Below are 17,755 nucleotides of genomic sequence, written 5' to 3'. Positions count from 1 at the left end.
AAAGCAACACAGCTGAACACACCATCCCCACTGTCAAACATGGTGGTGGCAGCATCATGGTTTGGGCCTGCTTTTCTTCAGCAGGGACAGGGAAGATGGTTAAAATTGATGGGAAGATGGATGGAGCCAAATACAGGACCATTCTGGAAGAAAACCTGATGGAGTCTGCAAAAGACCTGAGACTGGGACGGAGATTTGTCTTCCAACAAGACAATGATCCAAAACATAAAGCAAAATCTACAATGCAATGGTTCAAAAATAAACATATCCAGGTGTTAGAATGGCCAAGTCAAAGTCCAGACCTGAATCCAATCGAGAATCTGTGGAAAGAACTGAAAACTGCTGTTCACAAATGCTCTCCATCCAACCTCACTGAGCTCGAGCTGTTTTGCAAGGAGGAATGGGAAAAAATGTCAGTCTCTCGATGTGCAAAACTGATAGAGACATACCCCAAGCGTCTTACAGCTGTAATCGCAGCAAAAGGTGGCGCTACAAAGTATTAACTTAAGGGGGCTGAATAATTTTGCACGCTCAATTTTTCAGTTTTTGATTTGTTAAAAAAGTTTGAAATATCCAATAAATGTCGTTCCACTTCATGATTGTGTCCCACTTGTTGTTGATTCTTCACAAAAAAATACAGTTTTATATCTTTATGTTTGAAGCCTGAAATGTGGCAAAAGGTCGTAAAGTTCAAGGGGGCCGAATACTTTCGCAAGGCACTGTAGTAAATGTGTGTGGGATTGTCAATGTAGTGTTTTGCGTGTGTGTTTGTATATGCAGTCTAGTGAGTGTGTGTATATGGTTTGTATATGCAGTCTAGTGAGTGTGTGTATATGGTTTGTATATGCTGTCTAGTCAGTGTGTGTATATGGTTTGTATATACAGTCTAGTGAGTGTGTGTGTATATGGTTTGTATATGCAGTCTAGTGTGTGTGTGTGTATATGGTTTGTATATACAGTCTAGTGAGTGAAGATAGTTTGGGTACTATTGTAGGCCATCATTGTAAATAAGAATTTGTTCTTAACTGATATGCACTAGTTAAATAAAATACAAATAAAACCATTAACTGATTATTTAGCAATCTGATGGCTTGGGGCTAGAAGCTGTACCCGAGAATGTTGGTTTTTAGAAAGATATAATATTTGACCCTAATGTATAGGTTATATAACCCTAAACGGCAGGTAGCGTAGCGATTAGAGAGGCTAGTCAGCAACCGGGGGGTTGCCATTGCCTGTCGTTGTTTCCCTTGAGCAAGGCACTTAACCCCCCACAACAACAGCTCCCTGGGCATCCAGTGTGGCAGCCCCCCGCACCCGTGTGTGTGTGTGTGTTGGAGGCTTTGGGTTAAAAGCATAAGTCAAATTTCAGTTGGACCTTGTGTACAATTGACCAATAAAGTTATCTATCTATACATTTGCTGCTGTTGACTTTCCTGTGACAGTCATAGGCCCACATACAGATGTTTTGTTTGAGTTGATGTGAATGTTGTCAACAAAACTCATGAAATCTCATCAGTAAACTATTATAATTGGTCTAATTTTCCAGTCAGTCTATTGAGATAGAGTAAATATCATTTAAATGTTTTTGTTTATACATAGTTTCTGTGTTGCAGGAGGAAGGATGTCCACCAGCAGAAGTCCGTCTGATGCCTCCTGTATAGTTGATCTTGGTGCACAGTACATTACTGCCACGACATACTACGCCAAAATGCATCAAAAGTACTGTATTCCACAATCAATGCATATCATGTCCCAAACTTCTCAAATCTGTTGTTTTAGGGTCTACCTATTACCAACAGCACCATAACGATTATGGCAGTATGTTACTAGCATAATCCGTTTTTTTTTAAATATATTTTTTACATTTGACCAATGATACTTGTTAGGGGACGCAACAAATGTGTCCATCCATTGGTGTCTGTTTGTTTTGTTAACTTTGAGCAAGTTATCCTTTGTGTTCCAAGATGGTTCTCATCTTCATCCCATTGTGTTTTTCAGCTTCTATGAAGAGCTGCTGGCCCATGGTGTTCTGAAGCCTCTGGTTTCCTCTGTGGAAGGGGAGGTGATGAAGGACGGAGGCCATAAAAACTATGTCAGTCCAACAGGAGTGTCCGCCATCGTCAAACATTTCCTTAAGCAGTCAGGTAGCCCGTCTCCTACCCTTTTACCTTGTATTTGAAGAGCACACGTTATGTCAGTCTCAAATATCTTCGACAAGGACCTTGTTGGAGAAATGATTTACTTGCGTCGTTTTCTGTTGAGTATTTCACAGATGTTTTCCTTCTCTTCTTAATGAAACAAATATTTTGCAAGAAGCTCATGTCCTGAGGTTCATGTCCTCCCACTCATTCAGCTTTCATTTATTTGTTAAAGTTCCTAGAGGCCGAGGAGGGAGTCCGGCCAGATTTCACAGGGTGATTTATATTGTGTCTAAACCTTACTGAGTCGAGTTAATGAAGGCCTAGCCCAACTAGATATCAAGCAGGGACATTGCAGGATGTTGCTTTGACTTCAAAACTAGGGCTGTAAAGACAAATCCATTAATCAAGCTGGTTGATTAGCTAATGCTTTTAGTTGACAACAAGTTCTGAAAAAAGATGAATCAGTTATTCCAAATATTGCCTTTAACTTGGTCAGTAATGATTAGGTCATTAACCTGGATTCACCCCTACTGAAGTGTCTATTTCAGTAAATCAAGGTGAATGTCATACAAGATCAAAAAAAGTGATAACAAATAATGTCATTGAAATTCAAAGACAGCAGAGTGTCACGCTAGGTCAAAGCCATGGAATGTTATAAGAGGTCGTGGGTCGCAAGTTGTTAGCAGGCCAAACAAAGTAGGGCTATCTACAGTATTACCCACTCCAGGCCTTTTAGAATGAGTTATGAATGATGAATAGAGGCCTGAAATACTACCTCCACATCTGATTAATCAGTAGAGTAATCAACTAATAGGACAAAACCTAATGGTACACTATTAGCAGATCAAATAACAACCCTTTGGCAACAACTGTTATTTTATCTCCAGTCTCCCCAAAAAAAAGGTTGAGGGTTCTATCTATATATTTTTTCTGGACCTTTTATGACGCTCCTAACCTTGTTCTTGATCTTTTAAAGAGAAAAATTGTTTCTTTATACTGTAGTCTAATTCTGGAATGTACAACTCTGCGTCCTCAGGGAGAGGAGTTGTGCATCTTTTCTCTAATTTACAATCTCTTCCTGCATTTTTCTCCTCATCTGTAATTTGGGAATGGAATGAAGTGAAGTAGCATGCCTTTCTAGAACTCTCTTGGCTTCACCATGTGTGCCAGAGAGTGTATGTAACCATATCCAAGATGTATGTATTATTAACCACAAAGTTTTAATCATTTCCCCAGTGGGGCACAATCAAACAGTCTTCTCAATATTTGACATTTCTTCCTCACTGACTCTCTTTCCTTTTCTTCCTCCACCTGTCCCTGTCTTTCACTGCAACAATGCCAACTCTGTGTCTCTGCACCCAAGCAGGGGCAGAGGTGTTCTTTGACCACCACGTTACCCACATCTACCAGAAGGGTGCCATCTGGGAGGTGTGTCGGAAGGGCGGGGCCCCGGAGCAGTTTGACTCCGTGGTCCTCACTATGCCAGTACCGCAGATCCTACAGCTGCAAGGAGACGTGGGCTCCTGTGAGTACTGATCTACCTACCATCACCGAAGCACACATACTGGATGCATGGTTTGTTATGATACTTCTACCAGAGCTACACAGCTTCAGATTTAAGGGCCAATGTATGCTGGGGGGGGGGTTGGCAGATGTTAATGCGAGTGTAGAGAAATGCTTGTGCTTTTAGTTCCGACAATGCAGTAATTTTCAACGAGTAATCGAACCTAACAATTTCACAACAACTACCTTATACACACAAGTGTAAAGGAATGAATAAGAATATGTACATAAATAATATATGAATGTGTGATGGTATAGAACAGCATAGGCAATATGCAGTGGATTGTATAGAGTACAGTATATACATATGAGATGAGTAATGTAGGGTATGTAAACATACAAAAGTGGCATTGTTTAAAGTGGCTAGTGATACATTACATCAAGATGGCAAGATGCAGTAGATGGTATAGAGTACAGTATATACATATGAGATGAGTAATGTAGGGAATGTAAACATTATATGAAGTGGCATTGTTTAAAGTGGCTAGAGATCCATAGTGATACATTTATTACATATTACATCCAATTTCTCATTGACTGGAGTTGAGTCAGTATGTTGGCAGCAGCCACTCAATGTTAGTGATGGCTGTTTTTCAGTCTCTCGGTCCCTGCTTTGAAGCACCTGTACTGACCTCGCCTTCTGGATGATAGCGGGGTGAACAGGCAGTGGCTTGGGTGGTTGTTGTCCTTGATTATCTTTTTGGCCTTTTTATGACATTAGGTGGTGTTGGTGTCCTGGAGGGCAGGTAGTTTGCCCCTGGTGATGTGTTGTGCAGACCTCACTACCCTCTGGAGAGCTTTACGGTTATGGGCGGAGCAGTTGCCGTACCAGGCGATGATACAGCCCGACAGGATGCTCTCGATTGTGCATCTGTAAAAGTTTGTGTGTTTTTGGTGACAAGCCGAATTTCTTCAGCCTCCTGAGCTTGAAGAGGCGCTGCTGCGCCTTCTTCACCACGCTGTCTGTGTGGGTGGACCATTTCAGTTTGTCCGTGATGTGTATGCAGAGGAACTTAAAACTTTCTACCCTCTCCCCTACTGTCCTTTCGATGTGGATAGGGGGGGATGCTCCCTCTGCTGTTTCCTGAAGTCCACGATCATCTCCTTTGTTTTGCTGATGTTGAGTGTGAGGTTATTTTCCTGACACCACACTCCGAGGGCCCTCACCTCCTCCTTGTAGTGTAGTCTGCAAACTTGATGATTGAGTTGGAGGTGTGCATGGTCACACAGTCGTGGGTGAACAGGGAGTAGAGGAGAGGGCTGAGAACGCACCCTTGTGGGACCCCAGTGTTAAGGATCAGCGGGGTGGAGATGTTACCTACCCTCACCACCTGTGGGCGGCCCGTCAGGAAGTCTAGGACCCAGTTACACAGGGTGGGGTCGAGACCCAGGGTCTTGAGCTTGATGACGAGTTTGGAGGGTACTATGGTGTTAAATGCTGAGCTGTAGTCGATGAACAGCGTTCTCACATAGGTATTCCTCTTCTCCAGATGGGTTAGTGCAGTGTGATTGCGTCGTCTGTGGGTAAGCAAATTGGACTGGGTCTAGGGTGTCAGGTAGGGTGGAGTTGATATGGTTGAAGCATGTGGGGACAGCAGACTGGGATAAGGATTGATTTGGTTTAAATGTTTTGTTCATGTCGACTGCTGTGAAGGAGAGCCCGCAGGTTTTGGTAGTGGGCTGTGTGTGGCACTGTGTTGTCCTCAAAGTGAGCAAAGAAGTTTAGTCTGTCTGCGAGCAAGACATCCTGGTCCGCGACGTGGCTGGTTTTCCTTTTATAGTCCGTGATTGACTGTAGACCCTGCCACATACCTCTCGTGTCTGAGCCGTTGAATTGCGACTACTTTGTCTCTATACTGACGCTTAGCTTGTTTGATTGCCTTGCGGAGGGAATAGCTACACTGATGGTTTTTGGTCATGTTTCCGGTCACCTTGCCCTGATTAAAAGCAGTGGTTCACACTTTCAGTTTTGTGCGAATGCTGCCATCAATCCACGGTATCTAGTTTGGGAATGTTTTAATAGACGCTGTGGGTACGACATCGCCGATGCACTTGCTAATAAACCCGCTCATCAGCGTATACATCAATGTTGTTGTTCACCGCAATGCGGAACATATCCCAGTCCACGTGATCGAAGCATTCTTGAAGCGTGAAATCCAATTGGTCGGACCAGCGTTGAACAGACCTGAGCGCAGGAGCTTCCTGTTTTAGTTTCTGTCTATAGGCAGGGAGCAACAAAATTGAGTCGTGGTCAGCTTTTCTGAAAGGAGGGCGGGGGAGGGCCTTACATGCGTCGTGGAAGTTAGAAAAACAATGATCTAGGGTTTTGCCAGCCCTGGTTGCACAATCGATATGCTGATAGAATTTAGGGAGCCTTGTTTTCAGATTATCCTTGTTAATATCCCCAGCTACAATAAATGCAGCCTCAGGATATGTGGTTTCCAGTTTACATAGACTCGAATGAAGTTCGTTCAGGGCCATCGATTTGACTGCTTAGGGGGGGGGGATATATGCAGCTGTGATTATAATCGAAGAGAATTCTCTAGGTAGATAATGCGGTCGGCATTTGATTGTGAGGAATTCTAAGTCAGGTGAACAGAAGGACTTGAGTTCTTGTATCTTATGATCACACCACATCTCGTTAATCATAAGGCATACACCCCCGCCCTTCTTCTTACAAGAAAGATGCTTGTTTCTGTCGGCGCGATGCGTGAAGAAACCAGCTGGCTGCTCCGACTCCGATAGCGTGTCTCGAGTGAGCCATGTTTCCGTGAAACAAAGAACATTACAGTCTCTGTCTCTCTGGAAGGCTACCCTTGATTCCGTCTACCTTGTTGTCAAGAGACTGGACATTGGCGAGTAGAATGCTCGGGAGTGGTACGCGATGTGCATGTCTGGAGCTTGACCAGAAGACTGTCTGCCCGTCTGCCCGTTCTACGGCGTCGTTGTTTTGGGTCGCCGACTGGGATCCGATCCATTGTCCTGGGTGGTGGGCAAAACAGAGGATCCGCTTCGGGAAAGTCGTATTCCTGGTCGTAATGTTGGTGAGTTGATGTGCTCTTATATCCAATAGTTCCTCCCGACTGTATGTAATAAAACCTAAGATTACCTGGGGTAACAATGTAAGAAATAACACATAAAAAACGAAATACTGCATAGTTTCCTAGGAATGAGAAGCGAGGCGGCCATCTCTGTCGGCGCCGGAAATAATGGCCTATATACAGCCTATGTTTTAGTTTTTAATCGGTGAAGTATTTGAATTGAACAATATGTGAGATGCTCTTCTGGTATTTTCTAGTTCACATCTGCCTCCACTTACATGTGCATTTTGGCATAGCTGGAGTAAGCCAGGTCTTATAATGTACTTGCAGAACAAGTTCTATTTTGGTGGCCTCTGGTACATTCTCATGCCTTGATTCCATTCAAAATGCACAGCTAAATTATTGAATACTTTAACGAGTTAACCTCCCAGATTGGTGAAAAGTAGGTGTGGTATTGAGTAGAATACACGACTTTGCACTAAAAATGACTGAAAATGTATGAATTCAGTGTATTGTTAGGATATTTGTGAGTCACAGAGCTGGTAGGGTTTCGGACCTGTCAATCAATCACTGTGGGTGGGACTTTCGGGGAAGGTGGTAGATTAGTAATCGAATCAGAAATACTTGTCTATATAGTCTACTCTTTCAATTTTGTTTATTGTGGCAAAAACCTAAGAAGAAAAGCTGTGTTCTGTCAAGTAAACATGGATTAACTGTTGAGAAACAATCTAGAATTGCAGAATAAAAATAAAAAGGCTAAACTTCAGGGGGAGGATCCCCAGATCCCCCGTTAGTTAGATTGTATAAAAGTTTGGGTGCACAGTCAGGTAACCACGAATAGACCTACAGGTATGATTTGAAGAATGAAGCAGGTGTTATACATGGGCTTTGCTACACAGAAAGCAGTAGTTGACTACTCCCTTGTCGACACTTTAATAAACTCAGTAGGCCTATATAAATATCTGAAATACTATCATTTAGCTTTTATAACCTTCAAAATGTTTTCTTTTATCATATTTTGGACCAGATTGAGACTCCCTATTGTTCCTACAGTGAGGATTCAACATCTTTATCAAATGTTTTCATAATTTATCTGCAGATAACTGCCAAAAAGTAGTAGTAGCCTACCCGTGTGCAAATTAGGGAGCCGAATGAACCCATCACTAGGCTACACTAACAATTCACTTTAGCTGTCACTGGCAAGTCTCGACATGGGCTTCGAATCCTAGGAAAATACACACTTAACCCACCAGACATGCCACCAGGGGTCTTTTCATAGTCCCCAAATCCAGAACAAATTCAAGAAAGTGTACAATATTATATAGAGCCATTATTGCATGGAACTCCGTTCCATCTCATATTGCTCAGATGAACAGCAAACCTGGTCTTTAAAAAAACGATATAGCAACACCTCGCGGCGCAACGCCTCTCCCCTATTTCACCTAGATAGTTTGTATACATGTATTGATATGTAGGCTACGTGTGCCTTTTTTTAATTGATGTAGTTCTGTCCTTCATATGTTCTTGTCTATTAATGTTCTGTATTATGTAATATTTCATGTTTTACCACAGCTAATGGGGATCCTAATAAAATACCATTGTCCCGATGCGATATACAAAGCTTTAGGAACACCTGCTCTTTCCACGAAATAGACTATTCAGGTAAAGCTATTATCCCTTATTGATGTCACTTGTTAAATCCACTTCAATCAGTGTAAATTGAGTAGACAAGTTAAAGAAAGCTTTTTAAGCATTGAGACATGGATTGTGTGTGTACCATTCAGATGGTGAATGGGCAAGACAAAACATTTAAGTGCCTTTGAACTGGGTATGGTAGTAGGTACCAGGTGCACCAGTTTGTGTCAAGAACTGCAAAGCTGCTGGGTTTTTCACGCTCAAAGGTTTCCCATGTGTATCAATAATGACCACCATCCTAAGGACATCCAGCCAACTTGACAACTGTGGGAGGCATTGGAGTCAACAGAGGCCAGCATCCCTGTGAAACGCTTTCAATACCTTGTAGAGTCCACGCCCCTACGAATTGAGGCTGTTCTGAGGGCAAACTCAATTTTGGGAAGGTGTTTCTAATTTTTCGTACACTCAGTGTAATTACAGTGTATGATTTATGAATAGCAAAGGGATATAGGAGATCTACTTTATTCAGTCAGTTCGACACCTTTTATGAACTAGTCAACACTTGCTGTTCTGTCGTCAATAAATAGCCCATGCGCCTGACTCCGTGTCGGGCTAGATGCATATTGTTCATATGAAACACGCGGAAGAAAATAAATTAATGTGCCACAGAACAATAATTAAATTCACTCACAGGAGACGATGAAGAAGCATCATGTTTTCCCTCCTCCGTGAAAAGAAATTCAACTGCAGCCAACCACATCACACAAAAATAACTGGTGCCGAGAGGCTGGATAGACAGCAGACTGACAAACCAGCAGTGTTTCTCTGTCATTGCTTGCTTTGTGACTGACATGCGCCTTTCCTATCAATTGGTCTCTAGAAGATGCATGTTGTTCATTCTAGAGCGAGAAGGCTATACAAACATTTCTGACTAGCGAATTGAAACTTTTCAATGAAAATAATCCTAGTTACCTTTTATGAAGTGGAAAAAGTAGCCGGCTGACAATAAGTCTTACCGGCTGTTTAGTCGACGGGCGTAGCTTAGGGAAAGCACTGCACATTGAATCTGTTCTGGCGGCTCATAGTGACCCAACGCCCTATTAAGACACTTTATTTGGGAAGTTACCTGTATGTAACAAGCTGCTTTTACTTCATTTGTTTTCATGAATCGTTCCTCTGACTTGGACAAATTGGGTGCTCCTCACTCCAATGCATATATGTATGACGGTATCACTCTGGCCACTCATTATAGACACAGCTGACTGGCTGGCTGGTTGGTGACTATAATAATATTAATAATAATAATTTGGTGGGTACTCGTATTTGTACTATTCCACACATGTAAAAGTGTGTATTATATGCATGTGTGAATTGTTTTGTTGCATATCCCACCTCCCCCTCAGACACAGTCGGAGAGTGGGGTCACGGCCACACCAGTAGACAGACAGACAGACACAGAGCCTGTCCTTAGCTGCCAACCACTGACCGGGTCCCTCCAGTTGCTTGTTAAATTGGTCTCCAGGTGTCTCTCTGGCTGCGAAGGGCTCACATTCATCCAGAAATTGGTATTCTCCGAGTAAGATTTCTAAACCCTAACGCGGCGTAGTGTAGAGTCCTACAGGACAAATATGGAAATGAGAGAGGAAGGCATAGTCCTCCAGGGTGCCTAGAGTTTCATGGAAATGCTGAATAATGCAGAGCGCGAGCAGAAGTCGCTGCTTTCAAAAAAAATGGTTGCATTCCAAATTAGCCGCTGGACGGAACAAGGGAACCAGACGAGTGAAAAGGGTGGAGGAATCGGTGCCTTTTGCTATTAGGTTGAAGAGATGGTCTGAGATGCTGAATTCTGAATGACTTGTGTGGCATCACACACAGAAGGTTGAGGATGGTCGAAGTATGGCATTAGAGCAGGAGTTGGTGAAGCATTATCTTCTGGAAGTGTGCTGCACTGTGAGTGACAGCTGAGAGGTACATGTGAAAGGAACCATAGTCTGACTGAAGTAGTGGTGTCCCCTAAGTTACTATACAAGGTATGACTGGGACCGGTGCATACAGGAAATGTCAGTCCTTCTCAAGATTCACTGAAATCTCAAGAGCAGTGGGGAATAGTTCTTTCAATTAAGACAGACAGCCTCTGAAAGTATTGCACACTGAATTACCTGTCCCTAAAATATTCACAGAGTTGTCTGGAGAAAATGTTTGACTCTTTCTCTCAGTTGGGGATGGGCATGATGAGCTGCTAGAGTTCACTTAATAGAAGCATGTAAGTCAGCCCAGTTTGACTGCTTTCATTCAAAGCCATAGAAAATTACTTCAAAGCCCCCTTGACTTAGAAATGGATTTGTGGATTCGTTTGAGAAATGTGCTCTGTGCCTTTTGGAGAAACTCTAGCCATACAAATGGCTCTGCTTTACAGAAACAGACTGGAGTCATTTGGGAGCATTCTTCAGAGGCCCATCTCCTTTGTTGTTTAATTTATACACACAACTTCTGACACTTGGATATTTTTGTTCTCGTTATAGTATTTCGGTCAAATTAAATCTGGCCCAACCGAACCATCTATCTCCATATTGAGTGTGTCTAACTCATCATAGATTGATTGTAAGTACGTATTCATGGGGTGTGTTTTTAAGTAACCGCAAATGTTCTAGAATGTGTAGATCATTCTAGATCCAACACTCAACATCTTGGAAAGGAAAACTTTGTTTGGCACTGTACGAATATACTCAGGCCTTGCAATAGACAGCGTCCTGTCCAGGGGGTGTACTATTACGGCCTTCAGGCTCATACAAGCCAAAGCTCAATATACAGTATATAGATATAACATTTTCATCGAAGACCACCACACATTGGTTAGTCTTTATATATTAGATACAGATGATATAATATACAGTAGATACACTTCCTAAATGTGGGTGGTAGAACTGGCTTTATTGTCAGATTCATTCATTATGAGGCATATTGTGTGAAAAGGTCCTGAATCATTTGAAGACGTCATTGATAGGGATGTAGTGTGAGGAACTGGACAGAGGGGGGCAGTAACAGGTGAGCTGGGTCCAGTCCCTGCCCCATGAGGATGCAATCTGGAAGTAATTTTAAACAGAATCAAGCTCCAAAATAACCCTTGCTTCACACTTCCTCCTCGGTCCTGATTGCTCAAAATTCAGAAAATATGAGACGCAGAGAAATGTGTTGTCGTTATGTTGAAAAGAGAAATGGAGAATAGAAAAAGCCCACAGATAATTTGCAGTAATCAACGGGGGGAGTCCAACTCAAGGTGTCATAAAAAAAAAATGCACCCTCTTCCCCAACGTAAAAAATATTTTCCCATGACCCTCCCCTTGTACTGTAGAATTAACTCAAAATAATGTTTACGACCACAAATAACAATAACTGTAGTGACCCTGTGTTTATAAACGGTTCACCGACGACCACGAATGAGCTCCCTCTCCCTGCCTGTTTCATTACACTACAATCAGAGCCAGCTGCAGACAATCATCAACTAGAGGGCAATCTGAGTTTTAACATTTTGGTGCCATATTTAGAATTATATAAAATATATGCAACACATTTTCCACCAAGGTTTCTGTGCCAATGCACCACACAACCAATAAACAAAGCCTACTGACTTAGGACAGTTCAATATCATAGTTTGCGACAAACAGAAAATACATTCCTCCCTACCTTGTAGGCCTACCAAGTATCGAAGGCTTGGCTTGACAGTCTCTGAGTGTCACTAAACTTTTTGGTGTTTTGGAAGATGTCTCTTTCAGTTCATCAATTGGCCGCTGCAAAGTTTGGATTTATTGATTTGTTAGTTAAAAAAATAAATACACACAAATAATAAAACATTTAAGTAACCGGTATTTCACATTAAAGTCGGACTTATTTCCATTGTGCTCCCGATTTGTATTATTATTATTTTTTACATATACAGTTACATAGAGATGAAAAAATGCTCAACCTCCAGATTAGTATGAGGGGGGAGTTTAAGTACAATTCTTACCCGCTTGTTTTGCTAGTAGCTTATTCTTTAGATGTTTCAAATCAAATTGTTTGTCACATGGGCCGAATACAACGGGTGTACAACGGGTGTACAACGGGTGACCTTACTGTGAAATGCTTACTTACAAGCCCTTAACCAACAATGCAGTTCTAGAAATAGTTAAGAAAATATTTACAAAATAAACTAAAGTAAAAAAAAATGAAGTAACACAATAAAATAACAATAACGAGGTTATATACAGGGGGTACCGAGTCAGTGTGTGGGTGTACAGGTAAGTCGAGGTAATTTGTACATGTAGGTAGGGGTAAAGTGACTATGCATTGATAATGAACAGCGAGTAGCAGCAGTGTAAAAACAAGGGGGGGTCAATGTAAATAGTCTGGGTGGCCAGTTGATTAATTGTTCAGCAGTCTTTTTGTATTTGCTGCTGGTGAACCCATCCTCCCCAGTAAATGTTGATCTGTCCCTACTATAAATTCATAATTCACATAAATTGAGTTTTGTAGAGCAAATAATGTATTAAAAAAATATACAAATTGTGTGTGTGTGTGTGTATATATATATCACACACACACGGTCTAACCGTTCACAGAATAGTGGGTTTGCAGAACCTTTTTGAAATTAACAAGGTTTTTGGCAACCCCCTCCGAACCACCTTGTCTGAGCCTCCGCAGTGATCAATGGGTTTTTTTAAGCATCTGAAAGTTCTAGCTCTTTGTAATGCAGTTGAGTCTTTTTTTAAATTTTTTAAAGTTTGGTTAACATACAAATGATAGTTGAGATAGAGGCCTATTCTTAAGGTTTCAATATGGCATGGCTCTATTTGAAAAAAGTGGTACTGTATCCCTCATAGTATTACTTTGCTTTGAACAAACTGAAGTTAGGAATATTGTGAAGACCTGTCTGCACCTGTTCCTCAAACTTTTTACTGACAGGCTATATAGATTTAGTGTGCACACGAGTACATATGCATAGTTGTTTTATTAGATTGAAGATGATTGGACTGTTTATGTGCACGTTATTCTGATTCTCTGGCTCTTATTGCCTTAGTTACTTTAGAGCTACAATTTAGAACTGCAACCAAAATAAATCAAACCCTTGGTTTCAAACAACCACATATCCATGCTGTCAAATGTACAGTGGGCAAGTACTCAACATATAGTTCATGTTGTCTCGTCCGAAATGTTTGGATTTTATGGTTGGTATCCAGCAGAATACTCGGGCTCAGCTTCTGAGGCGTTGCGGGGCATGTCTTGGCCCTCACAGCGCAGGGAAATAGGACCATGTAACATTTGCAAAAGATGAATGAACTCCGGGAGCACTGGCGGGCCATGGCACGCCTGATATAAATCTCTGCGGTCTCCTGGCTTATTTGTTTCCCATAATATATCGCAGAGGATTTTGGGTCAGCGGTTTGACAGGGTTCCTGGAGCACTAGTTTTAGGGGCAGAGGTGTCCTTTCATCCAGGGTGGCTTGCCAACCTCTGTGCCAGAGCCCTAATGCATTCTACCCCAGCCAATTGCCTTACACACTTTTTTTTTTTTCAGGGAAGTGAATTCCCTGTCTTAATGTTGGGAGCTTTTGAAGAATGTCTCCTCTTTTCCCCTTTTACTCTGGCAATATATCTGATTTCATTGACAACGTAAGCCAACTGCCAGAAATTAACAACAGAGGCAGGAATGTTTGGTTTTGCAAGAACTGGCAGAGTTCTCTGAATGACATAAGATTTTTGAATGGTTTCTGAGGGCCAGTGTGTCTGCTCCAGTATTCACAGGGACACCTGTTGGTGCGGTGTGTTCCCTACAGCCAGCCGCAGCCCACACACACGCCCAGTACTCACATTGGAAACCGTCCATGAAACATTATACAACCCTTCTCTTGCCCACACTTTCCTCGAATTCATCTGAATCTAGGCCAGAAGTGTAGCACTATTGGTATATTTTACATCAGAGGTTGTAATTGCTAACAGGTGGTTAACCCAGTTCTGGAACAATGCAGAAGGGCTGAGTAAGGCCATTTTAAAATTAGAATGTCATATAAACTCACTTCCACTTTGGCACATACTGTTATAGCATCAGGGGAACTGTTTCTGTTCTTGTGGGTAAAGGAAGAATGGGACAAAAGCGGAAGTTTGTTCACTTTCTGCTTATAAAAACATTAGACTTACCCATTGAAAAGTAGTGTTTTTTTATGTAAATAATGGCCTGATTGGTGGAGTGCTGCAGAGATGGTTGTCTTTCTGGAAGGTTCTCCCATCTCCACAGAGGAACTCTGAAGCTCTGTCAGAGTGATCATCGGATTCTTGGTCACCTCCCTGGCCAAGGCCCTTCTCCGATTGCTCAATTTGGCCGGGCACCCAGCTCTAGGAAGAGTCTTGGTGGTTCCAAACTTCATTTAAGAATGATGCAGGCCACTGTGGTGTTTGGGACCTTCAATGCTGCAGAAATGTTTTGGTACCCTTCCACAGATCTGTGCCTCGACACAATCCTGTTACGGAGCTCTACGGACAATTCCTTCGACCTCATGGCTTGGTTTTTGCTCTGACATTCACTGTCAACTGTGGGACCTTGTATAGACAGGTGTGTGCCTTTCCAAATCATGTCCAAATTCCATGAATTTACCACAGGTGGACTCAAATCAAATTTTATTAGTCGCATGTGCTGAATACAACAGACGTAGACCTTAGAGTGAAATGCTTACTTACAAGCCCCTAACCGACAGTGCAGTTTCAAAAATAAGGATAAGAATAAGAGAAAAATAATGAGTAATTAAAGCAGCAGTAAAAAATAACGTGTGTGTGTATATGTTGCCGGTACAGAGTCAATGTGGAGGGGCACCTGTTAGTTGAGGTAGAGTTAATAAAAGTGACTATGCATAGATGACAAATCAAATTGTAGAAACATCAAGGCTGATCAATGGAAACAGGATGAACCTGAGCTCAATTTCGAGTCTTATAGCATAGGTTCTGAATACTTAAGGTATTTCTGTTTATTTTATACATTTGCGAGAATTCCTTAACCTGTTTTTCACTTTGTCATTATGGGGTAGATTGAGGATTATTTTATTATTTTTTAATCCATTTTAGAATAAGGCTGTAACGCAGAACCATACAAGCGTCATATATAGAAAATCAATCATATGTACCACCGCATCAAGTCCTAATGACGATCACATTCCTCAGTAATGTGAGTCAACCATAATTTTTAAACTCCTCCAAGGAAACAATATCCTGGTGTTTTAAGCTGGTCTGGAGAGAATTCCTTGACCACGGAACTAAAACACTTTTCACTATGATCCATTCTGATTCTAGGAAGCGTTAAAGGTACACTACATGGCCAAAAGTATATGGACAACATCTCATCGAACACCTCATTCCAAAATCATGGGCATTAATATGAAGTTGGCCCCCCCTTTGCTGCTGGGACTTGCTTCCATTCAGCCACAAGAGCATTAGGGAGGTCTGCCACTGATGTTGGGCGAATAGGCCTGGCTCGCAGTCGACATTCCAATTCATCCCAAAGGTGTGTGATTGGGTTGAGGTCAGGACTCTGTGCAGGCCAGTCAAGTTCTTCCACAACGATCTCGACAAACTGTCTGTATGGACCTCGCTTTGTGCACGGGAGCATTGTCATGCTGAAACAGAAAAGGGCCTTCCCCAAACTGTTGCTACAAAGTTGGAAGCACAGAATCGTCTAGAATGTCATTGTATGCTGTAGTGTTAAGATTTCTCTTCACTGGAACTAGGCCGAACCATGAAAACCAGCCCCAGACCATTATTCCTCCTCAACCAAGCTTTACAGTTGGCACTGTGCATTGTGGCAGGTAGCGTTTTCCTGGCATCCGCCAAACCCAGATTAGTCCATCGGACTGCCAGATAGTGAAGTGTGATTCATCACTGCAGAGAACATGTTTCCACTAATCCAGAGTTAATGGTGGCGAGCATTACACCACTCCAGCCGACGCTTGGCATTGCGCATGGTGATCTTAGGTTTGTGTGCAGCTACTTGGCTATGAAAACCCATTTCATGAAGCTCCCAACGAACAGTTCTTGTGCTGATGTTGCTTCCAGAGGAAGTTTGGAACTCGCTAGTGAGTGTTGCGACCGAGGACGGACACTTTTTGTGCTTCCACACTCAGCGGTCCCGTTCCGTGAGCTTGTGTGGTCTACCACTTCACGGCTGAGCCGTTATTGCTCCTATACATTTCCACTTCACAATAACAGCACGTACATTTGACCGGGGCAGCTCTAGCAGGGCGGAAACTTGATGAACTGACTTGTTAGAAAGGTGGCATCCTATGACGGGCCCTTATTCTGCCAATGTTTGTCTATAGAGATTGCCAATGTTGGTCTATGGAGTGCTCGATTTTATAAACCTGTCGGTGTATAAAGCAACGGCTGTGCGTCAAATAGCCGAGTCCACTAATTTGAAGATGTGTCAACATACTTTTGGACATGTAGTGAGTTGGCGGGAGACTAACTGGTAGTTTATTTTCTGACCTTATCAAAGAACAGAGATAAAGGTGCAGTTTTGGACGTCTGAAGTCCTTGATCTTGTTGGCCTTCCTGTGACACTGGGTGCTGTAGATGTCCTGGAGGGCAGTCAGTGTGCCCCAGGGATTTTGTTGGGCTAACCGCACCACCCTTTGGAGAGCCCTGCTGTAGCGGATGGTGCAATTGCCGTACCAGGGGATGATGCGGCCCGAAAGGATGCTCTCAATGGTGCATCTGTAGAACCGCTCATTGCTTCTACAGAACTTATATCAAAGTTTCAGTGTGTAGCCACTCCCTTCCCCTTTGCACTGGTGTTATCGTCGGTCAAACCAATTAGCCACAGATCCACGAGATCAAAGTGCACTTGGTCCTCTCCAGCTCCCTCTAAGCCAAGGCCCAACTATTTTTGCAGAGAAATTATAGCATGCCTCCACCAAGCTGTGAATCATAAGCCACTCGACTGTACTTTATGACATCCTTGCAGGTTCACAGCATTTTCACCTCCGCTCTCCCTAAACTACCGCGTCAGATTTCCTCAACAGACTGGTGGCTATTATTACCCATAGGCTGTGTCATTGGGGCTTGAACTGATCTCCCTCCCTCTATTCATCCCTCCATCATCTGTCCCTCTGGCTGGACTACACTTCCTATGGATCCCAGCAGTCTCCTCTCCTTTTTCCGATGACATCATCCGTCCTATCTGGTCACTCCTGTTGCACAGCACTGTGCTGAGAGGCATTAGGCCACTGCTTTGATTTCCCTGAGCTGCAGATAGCCACAGATAATTACAGCAGAATAGAACTAGGACTGCAGCATAGAGCAGAGGGGGGAGCATTATGGAGAAAGCAGGGCAGGCAGTCACTCACTTCCCATTAT

General features: G+C 42.6%; 1 protein-coding gene across 2 annotated transcripts in view; it reads left to right on the top strand.

Annotated features, from left to right (window-relative positions):
* The window catches only part of rnls (renalase, FAD-dependent amine oxidase), a 46,258-nt gene that overhangs the window by 2,475 nt on the left and 26,028 nt on the right, over positions 1-17,755 (top strand). Inside the window, exons 2-4 of one of the 2 annotated variants that reach the window (XM_021564781.3) lie at positions 1,614-1,719; positions 1,999-2,144; positions 3,508-3,666. In XM_021564781.3, coding sequence (XP_021420456.3) covers positions 1,614-1,719; positions 1,999-2,144; positions 3,508-3,666 — 411 coding nt within the window. Of the gene's footprint in view, positions 1-1,613; positions 1,720-1,998; positions 2,145-3,504; positions 3,667-17,755 lie in introns of both variants that reach the window. The other variant, XM_021564779.3, reaches the window with a different exon arrangement.

The sequence above is a fragment of the Oncorhynchus mykiss genome, chromosome 16, assembly GCF_057628025.1.
Source record: "Oncorhynchus mykiss isolate SJ-2025 chromosome 16, ASM5762802v1, whole genome shotgun sequence".
Classification (NCBI taxonomy): domain Eukaryota; kingdom Metazoa; phylum Chordata; class Actinopteri; order Salmoniformes; family Salmonidae; genus Oncorhynchus; species Oncorhynchus mykiss.
The sequence above is the reverse complement of the archived record's forward strand: the minus strand, read 5'-3'. Positions and strand labels throughout refer to the sequence as shown.